Source organism: Chiloscyllium plagiosum, unplaced genomic scaffold (genome assembly GCF_037043375.1).
Source record: "Chiloscyllium plagiosum isolate Xiang-an unplaced genomic scaffold, Cpla_swu_hap1 HiC_scaffold_2, whole genome shotgun sequence".
NCBI lineage: Eukaryota > Metazoa > Chordata > Chondrichthyes > Orectolobiformes > Hemiscylliidae > Chiloscyllium > Chiloscyllium plagiosum.
Window position 1 is genome coordinate 20,375,839 of NW_028270140.1, and position 24,748 is coordinate 20,400,586.

The 24,748-nt window shown below is 40.0% G+C and overlaps 1 protein-coding gene across 3 annotated transcripts in view; it reads left to right on the forward strand.

Annotated features, from left to right (window-relative positions):
* The window catches only part of gak (cyclin G associated kinase), a 116,934-nt gene that overhangs the window by 17,409 nt on the left and 74,777 nt on the right, over positions 1-24,748 (forward strand). For all 3 annotated transcript variants that reach the window (XM_087995243.1, XM_087995240.1, XM_087995241.1), the window contains exons 2-6: positions 5,981-6,042; positions 12,513-12,572; positions 20,083-20,197; positions 20,478-20,620; positions 23,932-24,057. In XM_087995243.1, the coding sequence (XP_087851369.1) occupies positions 5,981-6,042; positions 12,513-12,572; positions 20,083-20,197; positions 20,478-20,620; positions 23,932-24,057 (506 nt within the window). The remainder of the gene's footprint in view (positions 1-5,980; positions 6,043-12,512; positions 12,573-20,082; positions 20,198-20,477; positions 20,621-23,931; positions 24,058-24,748) is intronic.

The window sequence follows — 24,748 nt, forward strand, 5'->3', positions numbered from 1 at the left end:
GTCCAACACATCTTCCTTCCTAACATGTATCTCCTCTAGCTTACCAGTCCGTTTCACACGCTCCTCTTCAACAATACGGTTCTTCTCATTCGTAAATACTGAAGAAAAGTACTCATTCAAGACCTCTCCTATCTCTTCCGACTCAATACACAGTCTCCCACTACTGTCCTTGATTGGACCTACCCTCGTTCTCGTCATTCTCATGTTTCTCACATACACATAAAATGCCTTTGGGTTATCCTTGATCCTATCCGCCAGAGATTTTTCATGCCCTCTCTTGGCTCTCCTAATCCCTTTCTTCAGGTCCCTTCTGGCTATCCTGTATCCCTCCACTGCTCTGACCGAACCCTGTTTCCTCAACCTCATGTAAGCCTCCTTCTTCCTCTTTACAAGACATTCAACCTCCCTCGTCAACCAAGGTTCCCTCACACGACCATTTCTTTCCTGCCTGACCGGTACATACATATCAAGGACACGTCGTATCTGTTCCTTGAAAAAGTTCCACATTTCCACGACCTCCTTCCCCGACAGCCTATGCTCCCAACTTATGCTCCTCAGATCCTGTCTTGCAGCATCGTAATTACCCTTCCCCCAATTGTAAAACCTACCCTGTTGCACGCACCTATCTCTCTCCATAACCAAGGTGAAAGTCACAGAATTGTGGTCACCATCACCAAAATGTTCACCCACTCACAAGCCCATCACTTGTCCCAAAAATGGCCTCCCCTCTGGTCGGACAATCTACAAACTGTGTTAGAAAAGCTTCCTGGACACTGCACAAACACCGCCCCATCCAATCTACTTGATCTAAAGAGCTTCCAATCAATATTTGGGAAGTTGAAATCGCCCATGACTACTACCCTGTGGCTTCTGCACCTTTCCAAAATCTGTTTCCCAATCTGTTTCTCCACATCTCTGCTGCTATTGGGGGGCCTATAGTAAACACCCAACAAGGTGACTGCACCTTACCTATTTCTGACTTCAGCCCATACTACCTCTAAGGGCAGATCCCCCTCGAACTGCCTTTCTGCAGCTGTTATACCATTTCTAATTAGCAACGCCACCCCCCCCTCCTTTTTTACCACCCTCCCTAATCCTACTGAAACATCTGTAACCAGGAACCTCCAACAACCATTCCTGTCCCTCTTCTATCTACGTTTCTGTGATGGCCACAACATCGTAGTCCCAGGTACCTATCCACGCCTTAAGTTCACCGACCTTATTTCTGATATTCCTTCCGTTGAAGTATACGCACTTGAACCCATCTCTGTGTCCGCAAGTATTCCCTGTCAGTGCTACCTTCTTCACAGCCTCCCCACACACTTGGACATCCTGACAAACAGCTAGCCTACTTGCTGGACTACAAGTCTGGATCCCATTCCCCCTGCCAAATTAGTTTAAACCCCCCCCGAAGATAGCTAGCAAACCTACCCCCCAGGATATTGGTGCCCTTCTGGTTCAGGTGCAACCCGTCCTGCTTGTACAGGTCCCACCTTCCCCAGAATGCAGTCCAATTGTCCAAATACCTGAAGCCCTCCCTCCTACACCATCCTTGCAGCCACGTGTTCAACTGCACTCTCTCCCTATTTCTCGCCTCACTGTCACGTGGCACCGGCAACAACCCAGAGATGACGACTCTGTCTGTCCTAGCTTTCAGCTTCCAGCCTAACTCCCTGAGCTCTTGAATGACCTCCCCACCTCTCTTCCTACCTATGTCGTTGGTGCCAACGTGCACCACGACTTCTGGCTGCACACCCTCCCCCTTAAGGATTCTGAAGACACGGTCTGAGATGTCACGGACCCTGGTACCCGGGAGGCAACAAAACATCCGAGAGTCTCGCCCATGCCCACAGAATCGCCTGTCCGTCCCTCTAACTAGAGAGTCTCCTATAACTAGCGCTCTCCTCCTCTCCCCCTTTCCCTTCTGAGTCTCAGAGCCAGACCTCACGCCACAGACCCGGTCACTGCAGCTTACCCCTGCTAGGCTGTCCCCCCCACCAGTATCCAAAGCGGTATACCTATTGTTTAGGGGAATGACTACAGGGGATCCCTGCACTGCCTGCCTCCTCCCCTTCCCACCTCTAACTGTTACCCAGTTACCTCTGTTCTCTGGCGTAACTATGTCCCTGTAGCTTCTATCTATCACCTTCTCAGCCTCTCGAATAATCCTCAGTTCATCCAACTCCAGTTCCAGTTCCCTAACTCGTTCTGTGAGGAGCAGAATCTGACTGCATTTCCTGCAGATGAAGTCGGCAGGAGTATCGGTGGTCACCCCTACCTCAAACATCCGGCAGGAGGAACATTCCACTGCCTGCGCTGCCATTACTCTACACTTCGTCTCCAAAGCAAGAACACTGAGTAGCTTACCTGTGAACTTTAAAGTTAGGTTAGAGGAAGAGGATGGGAGGGAGGCCCTACTATGTAGGGCCTGGGGTTTAGAACACACCCACCCAAATATCAATCACTTACCTTCCCGACCAGCTCTGCGCTCCAACCTCACTTCCGCCCAGCTCGCGCCGCTCTCTGCTGGATACATAGCATCCAGATCGAGCAAGTAATTAGTAACTCAAATGGAATGCTGGCCTTTATTGCAAGAGTGTTGAAATATAAAGGTTGGGGGAAACCCTGCCACCACCATATGAGCATGTATGAGGCTGCATTGGAGTAGTGCTAATAGCTTTGTTTCTTTGCATTGGAGGTGGTTCACGGGAAGTTTGGTTGGTCCATTCCTGAGATGAAGGAGTAAAAACTGAAAGAAACTCAGCAAGTCTGGCAGCATTTGCAGAGAGAGATGGAAAGTTAACATTTCAACTTTGATATGACTTTTCATTTTACACACCTGAGATAAAGGAGTTGTCTTATGAGGAAATTGAATCGGTTGCATCTGTACTGATTGGAGTTTAGGTTAATAGGTGATTTCTTGAAACACAAAATTCAGAGGGGGTTTGACAGTATAGTCTCTGAGGATATTTCTCGTCAGAGAGGAAACTTGATCGAGGGTGTCTGCTTTCAGATTATGAGGTCACCTATTTAAGATGGAACTGACAGGAAATTTCTTCTTTCAGCAGGTCTTGAAGTTTTGAAATTCTGTACCCTGTAGACCTGTGGACTGTGAGTTGTTGAATGTTTTCAAAGCTGAGATAGGAATCGAGGATTATGGGGAAAAGACAGGAAAGTGGAATTGAGGCCAAAATCTGATCTGATTTGATCTTATTGAATAATGGAACAGAATCGAAGGGCTGTTTATAGACATTCCACTGTGCTGCTTTATATTGAGACCTCTCGCCAATTGATTGGAAGCTGGGAAGAGTGAGTCTATCTTAAACACCCTTGGGCAAATGCCCCACTAAATTTATTTTTAAATGTGGCTATAATTGATAAAATTATGGGCACCATCAACCCAATTCAGGGTCTTCCTGATCCCTGGCGCAGAGTTGCAAACCAGAGTACAACCATTACAGTTTTTATAGTATTAATTTTTTTACTTCAAAGAGGTACTTTACTTTGAGACATAGTGAACATGACAACATATCTTTTTTTACAAAACATCAAAAGATTAAACTAAAATTAATTAGGATAAAATCTATTTTCTTCCTCACCATTTCACTATTCCTTGATTATGGTTTGTTTTAATCTGTGCTGATTGGTTACCAGTTGATTGGCCATTGTAACCTGAGCAATACATGATTCACCAATACATGTCTGTGAGAAAACTCCAACCGTGATGCTAAGTGAGAATGAGGAATATAGAATACAAGAGGGACAATTATAAACTGGAATCATGTTCAGCCATTTGGCAGTGTAGCAGTTATACTTACTTATGGTCAGCAGTTTTTAAGAAGAATTTCTGTGTTGTTGCTTCAATATACCTTGGATTTGATTTCTATTAATCCATAACAACATGACTCATACAGGAAGCCAATATGCACAGATAGAGATAACACAAATTGCCTTGTGATAATGACCATTCAGGCCATTTTTAGTGACTTTGATGGAAAGATAAGTATTAGTCATGATATCAGGGAATACACCTCTGTATCCAAGATGTCATGGCAGACCCACCCTTGTGTTAACATCTGAATCAACATGGTCCAGTTCTGCTTGTGGTATTGACAGTGAAATTGAATGTTGATGTCCAAATAAGGTGTGAGAAACATACATGATGCAGTTCAGTACATTAGAAATTTTGGTTTTTGATAACATTAAAAGCTTAAAGACACACTAATTACTATTCCATGATGAAACAATTCTTAACTATTTGTGCTGCCATTGAGCATAACTTTCCTGTTCAAAATTAATGAATTTACTCCACAGTTATTCACTTAATGAATCTTGGCAGTGTCCAGATCAATGACTTGTCAACAAGCCTGAAACTGTGTAACATTCAGAAAGTTAATATGGTAGCTAATCTGGCAGTGTATGAACCCATTGAGGTAACAAAGCGGGAGGATGGCGATTTGTTCTGATTTCCTAGTTAGCAGACCTCATTGGACAATGTGAACTGGTTGTGTGTTTCTCTCGACATGTAGCAAGAAAATGACTGGGTGAGTGAATGATCTAGGATTGCTCTTATTCATCTCACTGACTAGTATTGAAAATTGGATAGCAGTACGTATATTGGTTCTTTCAATAGAGAAAAATAGGTTGACTAGGAATGATTTAAAATATAAAACCAATTCAGGTGAGTAGTAGTACTGCTCACAAATTGGCTTCATATTTAGCTCGTTTCTCTCTCCTCACCAGACAGCATTTTTTATTGAAACAATCAACGCACCTCCTGCTGGATGCGAAATCTAGTTTTGGAGTTCATGTGACATTCACAAATCACTTGCTGTCTTATATATATTGAAAGCTTATATATTCGCTGAATATTAACTTCAAAATGTCTGGGCTGGGAAAAAAGAGACAAGACTCTAAATAGGATAAGACGTGGTTCTAGCCTGCCAACATTTGGTTTTGTGTAGATAGGATGAGCGACCAATCTGCATGTGGGAAGTAGTTGGTAATTTAAACGTTTTGTGCCTTTGAGGTTATGATCCTTTGCTTTAATGTAAATTGAATGATTAGACATAAAAGCTGGCCAGATTTCCTGGGTGTTGGGAAACACAGCATCTTAAAGGAGATGAGAAAGGCTGAATATCCAGGGTTTGGGCCTTTACAGCTAGTTGATGGGAGTGGGCCAGTTGATGCAGGAGTGTTTTCTTTCGGCTCAACAAGATAACAATAAACTTTTGCACAGCAATCTGTCTATCTCCCCTCACTACCCCGAATCATCACCTAGCATGATTATTTGGATCTCACCTGGAGCATTTTTCCATTATGTTACTTGCTCTTGCAGACTTTGATTCAGTGAAACAAGCTCCTTACTAAAAAGACTTCAACCTATTATTGGAGTGTTTTTGAATGATGTGCTTAAGGGAAAAAAGAGTAAACTAGTGCTGTAGCTACATTTTATAAGATGTTTGGGATGTCTGCACCTTTAGATTTCCTGACCACTCGGTGATTTTCGGGTCTGCTCAACTGAGATGTGGCATGGTATCTAGTTCATGAGTAAAACTGATTAAGACATTTCACAACTGCTCACTGCTGTGAAATTGGGGCATTTTAATCACATTGATTTTTTTTGTATTCATTTGTGGGATGTGGGTATCACTGGCTGGCCACCATTTATTGCCTGCCTGTAGCTGCTTTTGCAAAGGTGGTAGTGAGGTGCCTTTTTGAACCACTGCAGTCTGCGTGCTGTAGATTGATCCACAATGCCATTTGGGAGGCAATTCCAGGTACTTGACTGAGTGGTAGTGAGGGAACTGTGATACATTTCCAAATCAGGATGTTGAGTGGCTTGTAGGGGAACTTTCAGGTTCCCATGTATCTGCTGTCTTGTCCTTCCAGATGGGCGTGTCATGAGTTTAGAAGTCCAAACGTCTACTCTAGATTGTTGATAAGTTCTCACTCTGGGAATATTTTTCTGCTTTAACAGGTGGATTTGCCTTTGTCTATGAAGCACAGGATCTTGGTAATGGAAAGGATTATGCTTTAAAGGTGAGTGATGTGCTGACATTACTTTAAGACATGTTCTTGAAGACATTTTTGAGGCGTTTGTATCACTTCTGCAGTTATTGCTGAGAGTGAAGTGCATTCTCATCAGTTGTTCTCTATGAAATTGGATCGTGTTCAAACCCCAACTTGGTCAAGGGCTGACAGTTTCTAGATGAATTAGTTGCGCCTTCAAGTGCGAATTTTTAAAACATTTGTGTTTTGTGGTAGACTGAGTTACACGTAACAGGAAGATCTCCAATGGTTTTGGTCTATGTTTTCTTGTGGTGGTCAGTTAAGAATTGGAGTTTTGAATGATGTGTTCTTACATTCACATTGAGCTGTAAATTATTATCATCATTGCATGTAAATGAAATTGTGCTTGCAGCTCAGTTTGATCAAGTATGTCAACTAATAGGAGATTTTTAAAGAGTCAAAAAACATTCTCCTCAGAAACAAACCATTTGGGCAAACTGGTCCATATTAGCATAAATCTCAATTCTTTCTCCCTTATGTCTTTTTCTAGCATCCCCTTAAATTCATCAGTATTCATCTCAACTATTCCTTGTGGGAATGTCTTTCACATTCTCACCATTAACAGGGTGTGAAATTGCTTTTGGTTTCACTGTTTGATTCTTCCCTACCAATGGAAGCATTCTCTTTACATTTAACCTATTCATTCTATCCTGATGACATAATCTGGCAGTCTGATATCAGTTTGTAAATCTTTGTTTCACAGTCTCCATGATCTCTAATCTTTTTTATAATATGATTACCAGATCTTGGCATAATACATCGAGTGTGGTCTAACCGATGTTTGCTACGTAACTGCACTAATTTTCAATTCTGTATTTCTAAAAATAATCTGTAGCACTTGGGTTGCCTTGGTTAAGAGCTTATTGACCCATGGGAATTTTAGATTTAGTATCTATACTTAGTGATTCTTTTGACTATTTCATTTAGGCTCTTATTTTCCAGGTAATATTCACATTCCTTATTTTTCTTACCGCAGTATAATAACTCATTTACTAATGCTGAAATTCACTTACTGATTTACTGTCCATTCTGCAAGTTTATTGATGTTACTTTTTAAGTTCTTGCAATCCTCCCTCCCATGTGACTATTATTTCCAATTTGGTATTAGCTGTAAATTTAGCTGAAAGTTCTGATGAAAGGTCATTAGCTTGAACCACTAACTCTGCTTCTGTCCAATGGTTGTGTCTGACTAGCTGAGTTTTCCCTGCATTTTCTGTTTTTGATACTATAAATTTGGAAATTGTTTTTGATTCCATAGTCTAAATGAATATGATTTGTAAACAACAGAATATAGTTCTCAACCCTTCAAGATCCCAACTTTGCAATTTCTGGCATTCTGAATAGCTACCCTTTACCTTACTTTCTGCTGTATTCTGTAACTTCTGTTTATCTATTCTGCTACTTGTCTCTGACCTGAAATGCTTTAATCTTTATTAGTCTATTACATGGTACCTTTATCAAAGCTATTTTGGAAATTCAGACTTATTGCATGACTGTATGACCTTGTCTATTCTCTAAGTTATCTCTGACTAACTCTGTGAGATTGGTCAACCAAGGCCTTCCCTTTTAAAATCCGACCACTTGTAGCAGAAGCTTAAACTTATTGCAAAAATATTTTCTGAAAAATTATTACTTGGAAAGTTATTTTTCTGTTTAGTCTTAGTTTTTGCAAACTATTTCTGTAACATTAGATGAATAACCTTTATGTGCTGTGACTAGAATTAATCTGTGTAGCTTCTGTCAATCAGAAACTACATCATTGATGTATTGTTAAGAGATTTATTCCCAAATATTATTCTTTAAAAGATTGTGAACATAACTATATCTTTAAACTTTTAACGACATCCTCGGTACAACAGGAACAATGTTCTATCTGCAAGGAACATGAGCTGTGATAGAGTCATACAGTCTTGAGAACATTCTGAGAAAAGACAGTGGGATAGGACTATTGTGGAGCTGAGAGAATTTACAACTTCTCTGAACAAAATGTATGAGTTGAAAAATGGCTGGAGGTCGCAGCAGGAATTCCACCAACTCCAATTGTCACAGGAGGATTTTTTTATTGTATTCATAAAATAATCATTATATACATAAACAAGGTACTAAAATAGTTCTATACAGTCTTTTGCATGAAGAAAACAATGCATATTTAAATTTGACATTTGCTGCTCATGTAGGACATTTTTACATACATTTTTTGAGGCAGCAAGACGGCCTGATAACTGAATAGATCCTTGTTTTACTTCAGTGGAAAGACCATGGATAATGGTCTTTCCCCACTGCACCTTGGCAGCAGCTGCGCCAAGCTTTAATGTGTCCCTGAGCCCACTGTCCTGGACCTTGGACTGTTGCCAGTCTGCAACACTCGGTTGAAGTCAGCCCTTTGCAGTGGAAATCCAGCAGGTTTTGGGCAGACCAAAAAACATCTCTCACAGAGTTGATGATCTTCCATGCATAGTTGATGTTTGTCTCAGGTTGTGCCCTGGGGAACAGACCTTCGAGCATAGAGTCTTGTGTCGTGGAGTTGCTTGGGATGAACCTCAACAAAAACCACTGCATCTCTCTCTCCAGATCTTCTTTGCAAAGACACATTCCAGAAGGAGATTTGTGTTAGTCCCCCCCCCCCGCACAAGTCCGCAGCCGCCTCAAGAGCATGTGTGGTGGTAGAGAGAATCAAGTGTACATAAAAAATATCGCAACTAGTGCCCTTCTCACCACATCAGACTACATCTTCGTGCCTGTTGGAAAATCTGGTGATGAGGCAAGTTACTATGACAGTCTGCTCAGGGAACCACCCGACAGGGTCAGCACTCTTCTTTTCCCACAGAGTCCTGTGCACACTATGTGCTGATCACTGCCTGATAGACTTGTGTCCAAGATGTTTTCCTTCACAATTTTTTTCATAAGGGACAGGTAGTATGGAACAGACCAACTACTTCAGAGAGTTCTGCAGGAACAAGGCCAGGCCTATCCTTCATTCAACTGTTGCAGAAAGGTGCAGCAGTGACAGCAGCTTGTGTATGTGCAATGTAACTTTGGAATCAGAACATCATTTGAGACAGTCCAAGGCATATCCTCGTTAAATTAGTTCGATTAATAATTGGCCAAAATACTTCAAAATTTACACTTTGTGGGAAGTCATTCAGTAGTACAAAACTTGAGGCACATTTTGTTGAAGCTTTCATGTTGCACTCAGCCTAACAATTCTCAAGATTTAGTGAGAAAACCAGCATTTATAGTGTGAGAGGAAAGTGGTTGACTTTGATTACAAGAGGTGTTGCCATGGAGAACAAACCAATTAATGATGATTGAAAGTTAATCATGAGTGCCATAATGACTCGATAGTAGAATACACTGTTCAGTGCAGTACGAAGTATAGTGTTTGACACTAAATGATACAAATGTTTGTTTTGACCTTTCTTTGGTGAAGTAACCGATTACAGAATCTTAGAAAATAGGAGCAGAAGTAGCTGTGGAGCCTGCTCTGTCATTCAGTATGATCATGGCTGATTATCTAACTCAGTACAATTTGATCCCTTCAGCTCTAAGAGCTATATGCAACTCCTTGAAAACATTCAATATTTTGGTGTCAACCCCCTTTTGAGACATAGAATTCTACAAACTCACTGCTCATTGTGGGAACACATTTCTGATCTCAGCAAAGAAACTGTACTGTGCTGTGGCTCAGTTTGTCTTAACTCCCAATTTGACTACACTATTATCTTTTTTAACCTGTGTGTAACTTGCTTTGCTGTCAGCCTGCTTGTGCAGCATCCAGATCTGGATGTCCTGCAATTTAGGAACGTAGAAGCAGAAATGGACCATTCAGCTGCTGAAGAGTGCCATTCTAGATCATGGCTGATCATCTATCTGAACTGCATATTCCCGTGCTATTTCAATATCCCTTGATATCATTCGGAACTAGAAATCTATCAATCTCTGTCTTGACCTTAATAACAGCTTCCACAGCCCTCTGGGATAGAGAATTCCGCAGATTGATCACTCTCCAAGTGATGTTCCTCCTCATCACTGTCCTAAATGACATGCCTTTTATTCTGAGACTGTCTCCTGGTTTGTTCCCACAGCCTAGTAAAACATGCGCTCTGCATCTCTATTTATCCCTTTAAGAATTTGATGAATTTCTCCAAGATCACCTTTCATTCATCAGAATTCGAGAGGACAGTCCTGTCATCCCACAAAATAGTCTGATGAACATCTGCTACACTCTCTCTCTCTATGGAAAGTGTGTTACTACTTAGGCCGAAGGACAAGGAATGCTCTCACCAGTGTTCTGCACAGTTGAAGCAAGACATCTTTATCCCTGTACTCCAGTCTTGCCATAGAGGCTTACTATATGCCTTCTGACTTGCTTGCTGCACCCACATGTGATGTATGGACGTGTCACTCGGGTCCCTTTGAACATTGACACTTTGCAGTTTCTCACCCTTTAAGAAATATTCTGCACCAATGTTTTCTCCTCATGAGGTGGATAATCTCATATTTATCCAAATTATATTCCATCTGCCATTCTCTCACCTGTCTGAATCCTCCTGAAGCCTTTTTGCGACCTCCTCAAACTCAGGTTTCCTCCACGTTTTGTAACATCTGTAAACTTGAAAGTATGATATTCGGCTCCCATTTCAAAACCGTTTGCGTAGTCTGTGAACCGCTGGCCAAGCACTGATCCTTACAGTATCCTATTGGTCACCGCTTTCCAACCTAACAATGACTTGTTTATTTTTACTCTGTTTCCTGTCTGTTTAAGCAATCTTTAGATAATGCTAGTACATTATCACCAATTCTACATCCTTCAATTTTGCTTACTAATCTCCTGATTGGGTGTTTATCAACAGTCTTTTGAGAATCCAATTAAACAGCATCCATTGGCTCCCCCTTAACAAGTCTGCTTGTAACATCTTGAAAAATCAAGTTTGTCAAAAATGATTTCCCCTTTGTAAATGCACGTTGACTCTGTTCAACTGGACAGTTATTTTCTAAATATCCAGTCGTCACATGCTTTCTAATATATTCTAGTATTTTCTCTACTACTGTTGTCACACTAACAGATCTGTGGTTTCCTTTTTTATTGATCTTCCTTTCTTAAACAGTGAAATTACAGTGAAGCAACCTTCCAATTTGTAGAAACTGTTGCGAAATTAATAGAATTTTGAAAGATGACCATATTGCCTCTATGTGTGCAACCATCTATTCCAACATTCAAGAGTGAAGACCAGTGAATCCTGGGGATTTGTCAACTTTCTGACATGTTAATTTCACCAAAGCTTTTTTTTAAATTTCTTTCAATTTGAGTCTCCCACAAAACTTTTGGATCTTAATTATTTTAGGGAGTGCACTTCATCTGTGCAGACAGATACAAATTGCTTATTTAGCTTAAAATATAATATTATCGAGACAAACACCAAGTCTTCAACTTCTGCTGGAAGGATCATTGAACTCTATGAATCCCACTGCTCTCCTCCCTGGTCACAGTCTCAGGCTGGATCAGAATGTTTGCAGCAACAGTTTGATATTAGATTCTGAGGTGAGCCTTCCAACAGAGAATTTCTACTTCTGCTACATTGACCAATTCCATCCATTCCTAATTGCATCTGCAGCTGTAAACCTTGTCTGTCCTTTTGTATCTCCACACTCAAACACTCCTACTGCTTTCCTGATTGGCTTTCCAGCTTTGAACTTCATAGGCTCATTCTGCCATCATTCCTATAACCTCTAATGTACATTGACATTATGTATGCTCACACGTTGAATTCAAAATTTCATGAGCTCACTCTCCCTTTCTCTGTAATATCCTCAAGCTATGCTGCCCTCTGAATCTTATGCTTTTCTGCAACTCTAGCCTTTTTAATCACCTTCCACTCTCTTTGCCCACATCACTGGTGACCTCATTGTTGGTCCTCTAGGCTCTAACCTCTGGAACTACTACCTTCATCCTCTCTTGTGTCTACATTCCTATTTGTTCTTTAAGAAGCCCTTCTTTGAAACCTGCCTCATTAATTAACTTTTAAGATCCGGAATTTAAAAAAAATTGTTGGAGAAACTTAACAGATCTGGCAGAATCTGTCGGGAAAAAACAGAGTTGACATTTGGAGTCCAGTGGCCCTTCTTCATAACTAAGTCATCTCTAATTGCTTGTTTTTGATTTATGTCTAATTACAGATCCTATGTGTGATGCACCTACAGGCGTCTTCCTACCTTAAAAGCACTGTATAATTGCAATTAATCAACTTAATCACGTGATGCAGATTGCATTGAACAAATTAACTGCAATTTTGTTGGCTAGATAACTTGTGTAGTGACTCACACAAGTTGAACTTCAGTTACTCAGGAAATCTGTGGTATCTGGTGTGTTTAAACAATTAAAAGTCAAGCAAACTTTGCTTAATTGCTGAACTTTCACATGATCATATTTTGCTTTACAGAGACTTCTGTCAAATGAAGAAGAAAAGAGCAAAGCAATCATTCAGGAAGTTTGCTTTATGGTATCCTTTATAGCTACTTGAAGTTTCATTGGTTTTTATTGTAAGTGATTGCTTGTTTAGCAAGAGACCTCTGAAATGCTCCATGTTCGTGTAACGTTTGCCTTACCTTTGTTTAATGTCATAGCACTTAAAGTATATCTTTTCTGATTTTGTCCCCTTTTCATGGGTAATAGAGGAAACTGTTAATTCACACAGCATTCACTCTAATCACTGCTTCTGTTTTTAACTTTGAAAGCTTTCATCATAACTGATTCTCTCCTCTCTGTACCTTATCTCAGCACAAAAGGGAATGGGTAAAGTGGCTTTCCCTCGACTGTCTCCATTCTTTCATGTTATCCTGTCCAGTAGGTCTTGAAAGCATGTCAGTAAGTATTTAGTTTTAATTGGTGGCACTCTTGTCTTTGAGTCAGAAAGTTGTTGGTCCAAACTCTGTTCCAGAGATTTAAGTGCATTACTGGAGAATTTCTGCATTGCCTTTGAGATGAGATATTATACTGAGCTTAGTCTGCTCAGATGAGCGTAAAAGGTCCCATGGTATACTTTGAAGAAGAACTGGTGAGTTCTCCACAGATATGTCAGAAACAGGAGCAGTAATTGGCCATGATTTCACAGTTGTTATTTATTCTTCATTCAACACAACCAGAAATAACTTATCCAGTAATTTATTTCATCACTATCTATTACGATTGTGTGCTAATTTGCTGCTACATTTACCCATATCACACAGCTTCAGAGCTTTTGAGGCTGTAAGTAGCTTTGAAACAATACCAGTTTTTTCTCTTCTTCATGCAATTTCATTCTTCCCCCAGGGAGGTATTCCACTTAGCATTTCTTTACAGTTGCTACATGGCAGTTATCAATAACTTCACAGAGAAAGGACTTCAACCTGTGTTTCACCTTCCACAACTCTCTGTTATTTTACTTTCCAAAAGGAATAACCCATATATTTTTTTTTAATGACCATTATTTTTATGTTAAGTCAAATTGAAACGAATGAAAGCATCACAGCAAGTTTTTTTTTTAATTTGTGAATTGTTACTAAATCCTTATTTGTTCAGGGATCATCTGGCATGATAGGTAATATTCCTGCCCCTAAACCAGAAGCTCTGTGTTCAACTCCAAACTCAGGACTTGATGGCCAAGGAAGGCTCATTTATAACATGGTCGGAAGGTTAGGTGTAAAAGAAGGCCACTTGCCTTTCTGTGGCTTACATAGAGGCCACTAGGACTCTGGTGTATGGTCTTCACATGCAGCGGCTGACCCCACTGATGTCGACATAATGTCTGTGAAGGTAGGAAGTGACCCTTAATTCACGATTTACGGGGTCAGTCGGGCTTCCAATGAATGGTCCATCTGCCAGCTTTCTCAATCTGCAAAATGATGTGGCAACAGGGGGGTCTTGTAAAAATGTAAACCTATAAATTTCTTACTGCTCAAATCTTAATATGCCACCTTTTAATATGATTACATAATATTTTTTGCATCCACAGAACCAGTGCAGGAAGCAAACTTGTTTTTCTTTTTCAAACATGGTGAGGGTATTGGTGAAATATTGGTTTGTATAATTTTGTTTTTACAGAAAATCTCCTGCAATTTAACCATCCAAGTTGCTTTGAGTGACTTACGGTGTGTGGGCCTGACTTTGTTAAAGTTAGAATATAGGCAACAGAGTTTTGAGTGAGCTCAAGTCTATGTACATTGTGTTTTGAGAGGCTGGGCACAATAGCATTGGAATAGCAAAGTTACATTGTAATTGCATCAAACAGCACAGTAAGTTGCATGCTTTGCATCACCCTTGTGTAATTTATGTTTGTGAAACTTTGAACAAATAGTTCTTGTAACATGGATTAGTGTTTAACTTGGGACATTAGCTTTCTGACTCAGTTTCCGCCTGATTGCACATGATATTTGTCATGAAATTGAGACTTGTATTCTTCAGGTAGATGATTCCACTGTATCATGGCTATGTCATTAAAACCCACCTACAATCTTTATGATAAAGTTCATAACATACCTAACAGCAGCAAAGTGGAAAGACTTGTTAAATTTAGTTGAATTTTGCTGACACATTACTGTGTGTCTGATGAGGTAGATGTTTTGAGATTTGAATTGAAAAAGAGATAGTTTGTCTTGAACAAATGAATTAGCGAAAAGCACTGTATTGAAAATTCAAGATAAATCTAGAAATTTTCATACCGTTGTTTATCTTCAATGCTTTTTAAATCGCTACTTAGCTTTAGGTATTGTTGGTACTTTGACAAACAAATAGCAGGAAAAACTTGTTTTTTGCTTTAGAATCGCTATGAATAGAGTCATTCATCTCTGGATCTAACAGCCTGTGAGTAGAATAAGGATTAGAGTTGCACTATTCAAGCAAGGCTGGCTGCTATTCAGTTTATTAAATAACACATTGGAATGGATTGTGACATTTTTTTTCATTACTGACTTGAAGAAGTGTTTTGTAATTAATACTGTAACTGTTCCAAACCGTGACTGGTTAAGAAGCACTCTATACATGAGACAACATTGAAGTCCCCATGAGTTCTCTGCCTTGTTTGAAATGTCTAACTTTGGCAGCTAACACTCAAAGTTGAACATTAACTTTGTTTATAAACTGCTTTACCTAGTCTGTGAAGTTTTGTAAAGACTATTTAGGGCGGTGGTGGCTAACTGGTAATGTCTCTGGGCACTCAATCCAGAAGTCCAGACTAATATTCTGGAGACATGGGTTCAAGTTTCATGATGGCAGATGGCGAAATTTCATTTTAATGTTTGGAGTTAAGAGCTCGCCTAATGCCGACCATGTAACCATCGTCAGTTGTCTTTTACTAATGTTCTTCAGGGAAGGAACTCTGCTGTTTCCCACGGTAATGTGGTTGATACTTAACTACCCGGGTTCAATTCCCGCCTCAGGCGACTGACTGTGTGGAGTTTGCACATTCTCCCCGTGTCTGCGTGGGTTTCCTCCGGGTGCTCTGGTTTCCTCCCACAGTCCAAAGATGTGCATGTCAGGTGAATTGGCCATGCTAAATTGCCCGTAGTGTTAGGTAAGGGGTAAATGTATGGGTATGGGTGGGTTACGCTTCGGCGGGTCGGTGTGGACTTGTTGGGCCGAAGGGCCTGTTTCCACACTGTAATGTAATCTAATGTAATCTAATCATATCTTTTGGGAAATTAAGCGTGGACAATAAATGCTGACTTAGTCAGCGACCCCACAATGTGTGAATGGGTAAAAAAAGTCAGACCTTTGTTATCAGGAATCTCTGAGCAAATTCCATCCTGCACCTGCCAGAAACATGTCTCCAAAGTTGTAATGATACAAGCCCAACTTCATGTCTGTTCCAGACAAACAAAATACTGTGATTTTCTTTATAAATTGGCCCTAAGCGAGGCTTCATGTTCATCATGCAGAAGCTACTGGCAGAAATTGGAAGAGTCATCTATCATTCAGTTACTTTTCAGCAAGAAATGATATTTGTTTAGCTGGAGATGTTAAGCTGTCTATGTTTTAGTTTGTGTGTTCCCATGAGAAAACATTTTGAAAAAATGGAGCAGACTGTGTGGGAAGGTGTAAAGAATCACTTAATGCCTTATGTTGTGAGCAAAGTAAAGCTTTGCTTGGCCTAGAGTTTCTTGAATCCATAAGACCACAATACATAGAAGCAAAATTAGGCCATTCGGCCCATTACGCCAAATTTGAGCGTGGCTGATATCTATCTCAACCCCATTTTCCTGCCTTCTTCCCTTAAACCCTTAGTAATCAGAAATCTATCTCTGTCTTAAGTACACTTGATGACTTGGCCTTCACAACCTTCAGCAGCGATGAGTTCCACAGATTAACAATCCTCTGGCTGAAGAAATTCCGCCTCATCTCATTCCATACCCTGAGGTTGTTTCCTCATGGAAAATTCATCTTCGTGTCTACTCTATCCAAGCCTCTCAGTATTCTCGAAGTTTCAATCAGCTGGCTCCTCTTCCTTCCAAATTCCATCTTGTAGAAGCCAAGCTTCCTTAACTAGTCCTCACATGACAAGCCCTTCATCTCTGGGATTATTCTTGTAAAACCCCCTTGGGCACTGTCCTTCCAGTGCATTCTTTATCTAATACGGGGCCCAGATCTGCTCACAATATTCCAAATCTGGTCTAACCATAGCCTTATTTTGTCTCAGCACTAATCTCTGATCTTGTATTTGAGCCTTTTCAATAAGATTGCAAGCAATGCATTCGCCTTCCAAGAGAATTCTGAACTAGGACTCCCAAGTCCCAAGATTTCCAAAACCGTCCTCCCCATTTAGAAAATAGTCTTCACGTGCTTCTTATGAAAATACATAACCTCACACTTCCAACATTGTATTCCATCTGGAACTTGGTCCATTCTCCAAGCCTGTCCAAGTCCTTCTGCAGCCTCCCTGCTTCCTCAGCCTGTCTCTCCCCCCCCCCCCCCCCCCACCTTTCTTTGTGCCATCTGCAAACGTAGCCACAATGGTCTCTATTCCTTTGTCCATAACCTTCCTATATAAAATGAATAATTGTTGTCTCAACCTGGACTCCTACGGAACTCTGCGAGTCATTGGCTGCCAACCTGAAAAAGACTCCTTTAATTCCACTGTCTGCCTTCTACCAGTCAGCCAATCCTCTGTCTATTCTAGTACCTTTCCCCAAACACCATGCGCTTTTATCTAGCAGCCTCCTGTGTGGCACCTCATCAAAAGCCTTCTGCTAATCCAAAGAGATCACATCTATTGACTCTCATTTGCTTATTACCTCCTTCAAGGATTCTGTCAGTTTTGTCAGGCACTGGTATTCCTTTCAGAAAGCTGTGCTGTCTCAGCTCTGTTTTACCATTCACTTCTAACTATTTTGCAATTTCGTCCTTAGTAATGGATTCTAAAATCTGACCAACAAATGAGGTCAGATTAAATGGCCTATTGTATCAGTACTGTGCCTTTGAGAGGGATTTGCTCTGTGCTATTGCTCTTGCAGAGAGGTGTTACCGGTGCTAGCATAATGTCTGCTCCGGAAGCAGTAGGTAAACAGCTTTGAGTGCCTTGAATGTTAAATTAGATAAAAGAGGTATGAGCGGATAGAGTCAGGCTGACATAGACGCAGGGTTTTAGTTTTGTTTTCATTAAAGTTGGTGTTTGAAGCTGATGGATACAGCTGTCTCTCTGCTACAGCAGAAGCTTGAGTTCTGTCTGCTGCTGGATTATTTATTTAGCTGTTCAGTTTTCCTGAATTGGAAGAGATAGCAAGTGCGGTAAATCTGTTTTGCTTAAATTGCCTTTGTCAAGAATGTGTTTATGGGATGCTGCTATATTGGACCAGTTGTTGATTCGTAATTCAATAATAAGTATTTCAATAGAGTTAAAGTTATGCTAATTCTTTTTTTATTTGTATTTTAACTGTGTTGCAAGAAGTGTTTTGCCTAAAGCCTAGTGGTGAACCAATCGAATCACATCTAGAACACAGTACTTTGCACTTGCCTTGAAATAAGATAAAAGTTAAGGTCTAGGCTATCTCCTTGACACTTTTTCAGGGGTTTTGGTCTGGTCCATAACAAACAATTTTCTGTCTTTTGCCCCTCTCCCTTCTTAAACAGGTGTGTTACGTGAGCCGTTTTCCAGTCCTGATTCCTGAAAAATCACCAACTATGGCTTTAAAGTCTCCTCAGCTATCTCTATCAGGTTTATGGAGGTGTCGTTCATTTGGTCGGGGTGATTCATCTACCTCAGACCTTTCAGCTTTCCCAGCATCTTCTCCTTAGTGATGGCCACTTCATTCATATCTGTTCCCTGACTCTCTTGGTGTTCTGGTCTGCTACAGGCGTCTTCCACCATGACGGTGGATGCAAAGTACCTATTCAAGTGTACCTATCTCTCCTCTGTGGAAATTATGCCAGTTTCAATGCCAGTGACAACATTTCAAAAGGGATCTATTAACCCATGCCAGAATATTTAGATTAGTAGAGAGACAAATGCAAATAACACATAGCTAGTTGAGAATGTGTCTTCTGTCATCATTTCTGTCAGTATCTTTTACCTCTGCTGCACTTAATTCCTTTTACTTTACAGGACAGGTGTGTACTCATGGGAAGGTTGTTCCAGCTGATTAGTCCTCACAACATTTTATTTAAATTCATGCCAGGTTTCAGTGAGAGAAGTAAATTGCAAATCGAACTCCAGAAGTCTTTGATCTGCTGAAAATAAACAACATTGGGATATGGCATTTTTGGGGTATACATTTGTCCATGTTCAGTACTGATTCAAATGCATGAAGTTGCACTGTGAAAGGAGTTCTGCATAGAAGTGACAAAATACTTTGCTTGTTGTAACATGGAAATGATGTAAATGTAATCAATAAATTTCTTTTTTTGAGGCAGCCAGTACTTCGAAGAACAACATTAGCTACTTTTCTTGATTTTCTACTCTCTGTGAGTTAGAGTTTGACTTTTTGTTATAATCTCCAATAGGCTAGGACCCTATTTAACCATGCAGCTTTGTTTAATATTGCAGATGGTAGTAGAAGGAACAGGTCTTCAAGGCTGGACTGAGATTAAATGTGAATCTGGTGTCTTTTAGCCTGTGAGATTGAATGATTTGATGGATTTCAATCATAGAATAAATACAGCATAGAAGAAAGCTTTTCAGCCTCTCAAGTCCATGCCAGTTTTCTTGAAGAAATATCTTCATAATTGCTACCTTTTACCCAACCATGCAGTGTAAATGCAGGTTGTAAAGGCTCAGAAGCACACTTGTAGTGGCTCAAGCTATAGTGGATACGACAATTCTTTTGTTTTTGATTGTATATTACTCATTAATATACCTCTCTAATACTGGGTGCTTACTACATGGACCACATCCTCATCTTGAGCAGTTTTGTTTAAGATTAGATTAGATTAGATTCCCTACAATGTGGAAACAGGCCCTTCGCCTCAACAAGTCCATACCGACCCTCCAAAGAGTAACCCACCCAGACCCATTTCCCTCTGACTAATGCACCTAACACTACGGGCAATTTAGCATGGCCAATTCACCTGACCTGCACATCTTTGGACTGTGTGAGGAAACCCACGCAGACATGGGGAGAATGTGCAAACTCCACACAGACAGTTGCCCGAGGCTAGAATTGGACCCGGGTCCCTGGCACCGTGAGGCTGCAGTGCTAACCACTGAGCCTCTCTACTAATCTAAAGATGATTAAGAGCTGTTTGTCATTTTGTGATCCATAACAACCATCAAAATAAATGGTTATTCAGATGTACTTGGAAAACATTTTTGTCCTGATTATCCACACTTCACTGAGGCTTTAAGTTGGGGTAGACCAGCAATGTTATAAAGAATGCAGAATTGCTGCATTCACCATTTCATTTGTCACATTTTCCTCATGTTCTGCAGTGTGCACAATAGTTTTAAAAGATTACACATTCTTATCAAAGATGAACAAACGTTAAATGTTTACACACCTTTTATAGCTTAATGAACTATATAATCCTTAACCAAGCAACTTCAGAAAAAGCTTTCAGGGCATCCAAACGTTGTACAGTTTAACTCAGCAGCTTCCATAGGGAAAGAAGAATCTGATACTGGACAAGGAGAATATCTTATACTCACTGAACTATGTAAAGGTAAAGTTAAATATTGGAATGGATGTAAAATAAATTTGCTTAATACTTTGTGGATGTTATTTGGTTGATGTTTAGTCTGATGAATAGAAATTTTACAACTTGATACAAAACAGCTGTTTAGCGGTTTTGAGGAAGGATCACCGCACCTGGAATGTTAACCTTGATTTCTCTTCACAGGTGCTGCCAGATCTGCTGAGCTTTTCCAGCAACTTCTGTTTTCATCTCTGGCATCTGCAGTTCTTTCCATTGCTATTCAACAGTTGCTCTGTTTTGTTTCTAGGCCAGTTGGTTGAATTTTTGAAGAGAGCTGAAGCAAATAGTCCACTGCCATGTAACACGGTGCTGAAGATATTCTATCAGACCTGTCGTGGAGTGCAACACATGCACAAACAGAAACCACCAATCATTCACCGAGATCTCAAAGTATGGAACAGCTTTTGCACCCTTAGCAATGTCAAAATAATAATGCATTTCTGAATGATACAATGATTATATAAATGAAATTTTCTTTTGGAAAAGAGCAAGAATCTGAGTTTTCTTATTTCTGGCTTAATTCTTCACTACATTCTTTTTTTAGATTTCCAAATGCTCATAGCAAAATGTGGCAGTACAGAATGAGAAGGTTCATCCATGCCCTCGCTATCTCAAGGCATGACTATTTCAAACACTCTTTGCTGGTTTCCTGCATTCTAGGATCTAAGCTGAGATCTTTCAGCAAGTGACTTAATTTGTAACAAACTATGTTCACTTGTCACTTATGTATTGGCTCCTGCTGAAGCAAAGTATTGATTTCTGTTTTCTCATCGTCAGATCCCTCTCCAGTTTTGCCCTACCCTTTTTCTGTACTATCCTTTAAACCCACACATATCCATCATGCTTGTAATTTTGTGTATTGCCAGTTGTAATCCTTCCGCTGTTGTTGCCTTCTATTACTGGATACTGAGGTGTAAAATTTCCTTTCGACACGTTTGTGATTTAGAGCTTGTAATTCCAATTTCCATCATTAGTCACCTTGCAGCCACACCTCTTTAATGACTATCATTTCACATGTACTTATCTCAGTAGAAAGTCGGTTAGCTCAGTTGGCTGATTTGCGATGGAAAGTGACACCAACTAGTGCAGGTACAATTCCTGGACTGGATTAGTTTGCCATGAATGGCCCAATTTGTCTGAGGCATGGTGATCCTCAAGTTAAACCACACCAGTTGTCTTTCTGTAATGAGGGAGAAGCCCTCTGGTTCTCTGGGATTATGTCAGTTTTAACATTTACCTTAATAATTTCTACTTGAGCTGACAAGTCGTCTCTTTTGTTATAAATGCTGTGAACATTCAGATACAGGTCCTTTAGGATTTTGTTAACGTTTTTGCAAACTCTAGCCATATGTGCTGCTGTGCTTGTAAATTTGTCAGCTTTGTTCCTTCCTCTCACATTCTGATTATTATTACCTTTGTTACGATATTTCAGTTTACCTTATCCATTTCCTTAAATTGCTGCTTCTTCCCTCACATGATTCATTGCTCCAACTATTCTATTTGGAGTACACTATTAAATAACTCAGCAGAACCTTAGTGTTCACGTTCATCTCTTGCTTTCCATGTGTCCCATGAATTGAAATAATTTCTCCCGCACGAGTCTTTGAGCCATATGTTCAACTCCTTAATTTTATTTATCCTATGCTAGTTTGCTGGTGAATTCTCCAACAATGTCACAATTATTATCTTTGAAGTTCTACTTTTAAAACTTAGCTTGTAACAGCTTTGCTACGAAGAACCTCTTTTTTAGACTTATTAGTTGGTGCTTAGATGGACTGTTCCTCTCAGTTTCTCTCCAACATCAACCACTTATCTTAAACCCTAGCACCAGCTAGACAACACAGTCAACAAGACTCTTGCACCTGGCTGCAGAGAACTGTGTCTGTCTCTCTGATTATATTGTCCGTTACTACAGCTATCTCAAGTTTACTTCAGTGAAAGCAAAATATTGCAGATGCTGGAATTCTGAATTAAAAACAAGTGTTGGAGAAATTTAGCAGGTCTGGCAGCACCTACAGAGAGAAAAACAGAATTAATGTTTTGTGAAATAACTAATCTTCGGAACCCAATTTCAAGAGAGTTTTGAAAAAGAATAATTACTGACTCAAAACATCAACTCTGTGTTTCCCTCCATAGACGCTGACAGACAGCTAAATTCTGAATTCTCTGCCAAGGGAAACAGGTTCCTCCTGTCTACTCTCTCTACCTTCAGTTTTGTATCCCTCAATCATGTCACCCCTGTGAGATGTTGTGTTATAGCTATCTTTACTAACTCACTCATCAGCTCACAATATTCATTAATACTGTGTTTCTATTTATTCATTCATACTTTCATTAATTCATAACCTTTTAATAATCCATTGTTTACTGTAACACAGAGAGAGAGAAATAAAATTAAAGTTTTGAGTCTGCAATAATTCTTCTTCGGACCCCCATTTCAACAGAGTTCTGAGAAAGAATCATCATTGATTCAAAGCACCAACTCTGTTTTTCCCTCCACAGATGCTGCCAGACTGCTAAATTTCTTCAGAATTTTCTGTTTTCATTCCTATTTACTGCACTTGCTGCAATGGCTACTCATACTTCAGCGCCATAGTTAGTTCGCTCGTCCACCTTGTAAAAAGAAACCGCCCCACCATCTGCAAAAGTTGCAAGAGCTTTGAACTTGTTGAACAAATGGTGAGGCTCCTCCTTTACTGTCTGTTGGATCCTTGTGCCTATCCCTGACCCTGGACCTGGTCCAAATCGGCCAGCCCTAGCTTAAGGGTGTGATCTCAAGCAGTTGATGTAATTTACCTTTCAGACTTTCAAAAGGCATCGAAGCAAATGTATGAAAGGAAAGTGCAATAGAAATGTATGCTGAAAGACTGTAATAAGTAGCCAAGCGAGAGAGGATTAGTGAAGTATGTAGCCTAAAATAAGACTCGTGAAGATGAATTTCTTTTCTCAGCAGTAATGAATCTATGGAATTCACATATATTCAAGGCAGAGGAGGACACATTTTTAATCATTGTGGGATTGAGGGTTATGAGGACAATGCACGAAAGTAGAGTTGTGGATTATCAGGTCAGACTCAATGGGCTGAATAACCTATCTTTGCTCCTGCATCTTAATAGTCTTACAATTGAGTGGATGACTTGTGCTGTATAATCTTAGAATGAATAGAAACCGCTAGTACTGTGATTCTTTCTCTTCACTCTGCCAAATGTCGAGATATTTTGGAATTACTAAGACTTGTAAAATGTTGTTCACCTAACAATTTTGGTTTGACGTACTAATGATTTGAACTCTCTGACAGAACTCAATTGTACCTATTTTATATTTGTTTCTTAAATTGAATCCCAAATCTAAGGATATGATTTAATTTCACATTGAAAGCAGACTGGTGTAGCTTTCAGACTCAGTGTTTTTTCCAGTTGATGCTTATGGAATGTCCTAATATCCAGAGGATAACACTGTTATGAATAAAAGCATTTTTTTGTTTGTACATTGCAGCAAAAGTAAGACACAGTAAAATCAAAATGCATAGACCTTTTGGAACATACAGCCTTGCAAGTTATGGCTGTAAAAGTTAAGGTTGCATTAGTTTTATTTAAAGCATCACCTGCCAGAGACATTTCAACTAAAATTCTGACTCAGTTGTATCACAGTGTCATATTTACTGGTCTTAATTTTGTTCCACTGTTTCTTCTTTAATACAGGTCGAAAACCTCTTGGTTAGTCATCAAGGCACAATCAAACTCTGTGATTTTGGCAGTGCCACAAGTATAGCACACTATCCTGACTACACCTGGTCTGCACAGAAAAGAGCAATGGTGGAAGAAGAGGTACTTTAATTATTAATTGAGAATATGCACTGAATGTCACAAATTTCTACTGTAACTATGACTAAAGAGAAAGTATGAAGGAAACCAATGGGAGTACCTGGCAATCAATATATATCTTTCAATCAGTGTTACTAATGTGGCTTGTTTGATCTTAGCTGTGTGCCAAATCTTACTGGGTACATATTGGCTATTGTGTTTCCCTACATTACAATTGACGACATTCCAAATGTCCTTCCAGGTCATAGAGTCATAGAGAAATACAGCACAGAAACAGACCCTTCAGTCCAACTCGTCCATGCTGACCAGATATCCTAACCTAGTGTAGTCCCATTTGCCAGCACTTGGTCCATATCCCTCTAAACCCTTTGTACTTATACACTCATCCAGATGCCTTTTAAATGCTGCAATTGTACCAGCCTTCACCACTTCCTCTGGCAGCTCATTGTATACACGCATCACCCTCTGCATGAAAAAATTGCCCCTTAGCTCCCTTTTATATCTTACCCCTAAACCTATGCCTTCTAGTTCTGGGCTCCCTCACCCCAGGGAAAAGACATTGCCTATTTATCCTATCCATGGCCTTTGTGATTTATAAACCTCTTTCAGGTCACCCCTCAGCCTTCGACACTCCTGGGAAGACAACCCCAGCTTATTCAGCCTCTCCCTGTAGCTCAAACCCTCCAACCCTGAC